The sequence below is a fragment of the Montipora foliosa genome, chromosome 3 (genome assembly GCF_036669935.1).
Source record: "Montipora foliosa isolate CH-2021 chromosome 3, ASM3666993v2, whole genome shotgun sequence".
NCBI lineage: Eukaryota > Metazoa > Cnidaria > Anthozoa > Scleractinia > Acroporidae > Montipora > Montipora foliosa.
The window spans coordinates 31,343,393-31,347,355 of NC_090871.1; the positions used below are offsets into that span (position 1 = coordinate 31,343,393).

Consider the following 3,963-nt stretch of genomic DNA (forward strand, 5'->3'; position numbering starts at 1 on the left):
AAGCCTTGCTTAGAAGTCAGTATTATACATGTACATCTGATTCTTGCCAAAAGAACAATACATATCCTTTAAAATTGATTAGAATGTCATGTTTCAGGTAGCAAAGCATCAAAGTTTCCTCAATTTTGGTTTCTTGGTTGACATCAGAGGTTGCTATCCAAAGAAACCTCAGGTTGCCAACAATGTCAGTCTTTACTGGATGTTTTCCATCCAACCATTGCATTAGTACATTTGTAGTAGTATTGTTCAGAGAAATACTGTACCTTAGGGTTTACAATAATACAATAAAACCCAGAAAGCATGTTTATTTACCTTGATGTCCATTATTTTAAGGCAGACAGTCCTTTAACTTGCATACATGTACAGGTACATGATAATTTTCAATATAAACATGCATGAAACAGAAGTAATTGAGGGTTTGCTTTTTAGGAAGCAAAAGAGTAATGAAGATGAATTCATGTTTCACAACCTGAGGTTGTCATTTGTACAATGCCCTGTATATGTTTTCAGGAGTTAAATATTCAGTGTTTTCATTGTTTCAATATAGTAACTGTTGCCACACAGGCACAATCCCAAACATTTGTATACGTTTACATGTATGGTACATCTAGGTCGATAAAATACTCTAAAATACACAGAAACAGATGTCCTGTTTCAATAAATATGAAGAACTTAGTTTTACCTTCAGGGTATTAAGATGAGTTCGTCTGACTTGGAAATCAATATCTCCATCTTCCAGAAATGATGGAAGCACATTGGTGAACTTAAAAAGGGCTACAACCATGTGAAGACAAAAAGAAGGTAAATGAAAGTACATGTAACCCAAACAATTCAATCACCAAATATCACAATTAAAAAATTATGGTGTACTAAAGAAATAAAAATGTATACAGTGGGAACACTGAAATGAGGGGTTGCTATAAAACAATTACAAGGAACAATTTCATTGTGAACACTACAACATAATAATCTATTATTGGTTTCCAACAGTACCATGTATGAGAGTATCCCAACTGCTTTCTTTCAGTGAACTCTCCAATTCAGTAAAATGTCTGCATGAAGAAAATTGCAAAAAAGTACTAATTAAGCATTTGCTGGTAAATGAACACTCTGATAACAATCAACCAACCACTCCTGAAAACAATATTAACTCACATAGGCAGCCCTTACAAATAACAAAAACAGGTGCCAAAAGTAATAAAATCCCTTTTGAAGCTACAAATAATTTGACATTTTATTTTGCTCTCTGTTTCTGGTAAGTGATCATTCATAACAATCACATATGAACCCATTCCTATAATACTCAAAAGTGCAGGAGAGACGAGGGGTGTAAATATCTACAATCCTGGTCAAAACTGTTGGGACAATTACTGCTTTTCCACCTCCCCCAATATATAATGTTGGTTTTTCATGGTCTCCAAATTCAAGATTAGTTCATCGAAATGAATGTTTCAACATTGTCTGGGGGAAGGAAGGTGCGACAGAGGCAGCGAAAGAAGAACACGAGTTGCTCATATAACAATAGAAGCATGTACAGTAAATAATTTTCTACTTTTCGCCCAAATTTGACTAGACAAAATAGTGTCCCAAAGTCTTTTGACCCAGAGTGAAGGTTTGTTTAGCATTGACTTTCCAGCATTTGTTCCAGTTATAATTAACAAGTGACATGGTTACAAATATACAGTACAGTACTTTCCCAAACTTTGTACAATGGTATTGCAAAAAAAGAGGTAAAGACCATATGAATACACATGAAGGCAACTTCATTGTGGGCAGTTCATGAGATGTCAGTGACATTACACCTTTACATATAAAGCACAGGTGCACCAAACTCAGTGTGAGCATGGTCAACAAAAATATAAGGATTTTTATGGGAATCCCAACTAAAGACGAATTTTTATCCTTTGAATTTTAAGGTTTATCACATAGAATTCCAGGAAAGATTGACAGCCGAGAAATTGAAAAATGGCTCAAATCTCATTGGATCTGGAAAATAACCACACAGTAAGGAAGCTACCCACAATGGCAATAAGGTTAGACTTTTTTAGTGAGAATTTTTTCATATCATTGTCTTCTTTAAGCCTTTTGTCGGGATTCCCATACAAATCCTTATATTTTTGTAGGCCATGCTCACACTGAGCTTAGCTTGGGGCGTCTGTGATATAAAGTACAGAGTAGGTTTCTTGTAGCAGCGCACAATGTCACGTGCAATGCGCGTATCTGTGAAATCCATAAGCTTACAACCTCCATTAAGTTTTCCGAGAAAGTAGTATTAAGTTTTCTAATATACCATACAAAATGATTTTATGGACTGACCTTAAAACGCTAAAAAAACAATCAAAATTCGCGACAATAACGAGTGGTCCACCAGATCGGAGATCAGCTAGGCAGTCTGAAAGAATTAAATGAAAGGGAATAGCAAAAAGACGATGACCATAACATTTCATTTCATAACTCTTCCATTTTAGTTGAGAGTAACCTCATATTACAATACCTCGAAGTTTGTTTGGCAGAACTCGCAAGGAGTAGATTTCGTCAACTACATATGAGCCCGCTTCACCACTTAATAAATCATCTTTAGACAATGGTATCACAAAGTCCACATCCATGGCATTCGTATTTTGCTTTGGTATGGGCTAAAAATGAATGAAAGATAGTAAAATTTTCCAAATTACGTTTCGTCCACAATAAAATGGCCGCCTTTTTTCGAACGAAAATCGGAGCCAATAGAAAGTCTGGGCACCAGTCCCAACCCTTCCTTACTTGCAGCTGATAAGGCCTGGTTGCCATTATGGATCGTTTTCACGTGACGTCATCATTTTCTAAAATCCAAAAACTAAAGAGCCACGAAAATTTTTATCATCATCAGGCATAAGAGGCGGTAAATTTGTATCCATTTGCAATTTTAAAGCTCAATAGCGTGCTTCGTTTGGAAACCAGAGCATATTGTCAAATTGAATTTCTGAGTTATGGCGGTGCGTGACACGAGGCGACGATCGAGTTTATTGAGAAATATATATTTATCTCATGGTTTTGAGCCTTTTTAGAATTTAAAGCATTAGGAAAATTGCTTAGGTAAATAGCTGTTTGTTCAGTACAGATGATCACTCCCCTAGATAGCCAAAGTAAGTAACAGATGTTGACACTATTTTCCGGCCGCCATTTTGGTGCACCACAGATGTACACCAACATGGCGTTTTCATACTGGACTCTGTAAATTTCTGCGAAACATTTCGACGAATATCTGAAGTTTGGGGAAACGCACAGGCCTAAAACTTGGCGAAGTGTCTTCTTCATTTATCTTCTACAACATCACGAATTCTTGACTTCTTCCACTGTATGGTTTTCGATTAATTTTTTTATTGCGTGACAGTGAAAACGATCTATAGACATGTCGGGAAGAGGAAACGATCCAAAGATTCTCTGCTCGCAGGGTAGGTTTCCATATGATCGGCAATGGTCTGCAACGATCAAAAGCTGTCTTGCGTCGGCCTTATCGAAAACGATAGTAAACACAGGAGGCAAATGTTTCCATTTAAATCTGAAGCAATCGCAGATCACCTCAGCGTACCACTAATCCTCTGCGAAGCGAGAAAAAGGATTGCACTTACTTCAAGTCTGATTGGACGTGTTTCAAGGCGAACAATAGTGTGTAGTCGATAGGACACAGATTCTCTCAGACACACGTTTCCATTAAAACTTATCTTAGTCGGAAGCCTCGTAATGGTCGGGAAAGTAGATTCAACTTTCCCGATCATCCGGACCGTGTGCCGCAGATCGCCGCAGACGCCGGGAACAGATATTTCCATATGTCTGCGACGTGGCACAGACCCGGGGGCACAGACCTATCGGCGTTCGTGTCGCAGACCAATCGCAGACTGTTGCCGATCATATGGTAACCAGGCTTAAGTCGAAGCGAAACCAGTCATAGCCTGTGCATAGCGTTATCCACCTTTTGAAAAA

At 37.9% G+C, this 3,963-nt stretch overlaps 1 protein-coding gene across 1 annotated transcript in view; it reads right to left on the reverse strand.

Annotated features, from left to right (window-relative positions):
* LOC137997275 (condensin complex subunit 1-like) overlaps positions 1 to 3,693 on the reverse strand; it is a 45,947-nt gene extending 42,254 nt beyond the window's left edge. Inside the window, exons 1-5 of the mRNA XM_068843168.1 lie at positions 3,612 to 3,693; positions 2,495 to 2,636; positions 2,317 to 2,392; positions 994 to 1,052; positions 683 to 774 (exon numbers count right to left, since the gene is read on the reverse strand). Coding sequence (XP_068699269.1) covers positions 683 to 774; positions 994 to 1,052; positions 2,317 to 2,392; positions 2,495 to 2,609 — 342 coding nt within the window. The 5' untranslated portion in view covers positions 2,610 to 2,636; positions 3,612 to 3,693. The remainder of the gene's footprint in view (positions 1 to 682; positions 775 to 993; positions 1,053 to 2,316; positions 2,393 to 2,494; positions 2,637 to 3,611) is intronic.
* Between the last annotated feature and the right edge of the window lie 270 nt (positions 3,694 to 3,963).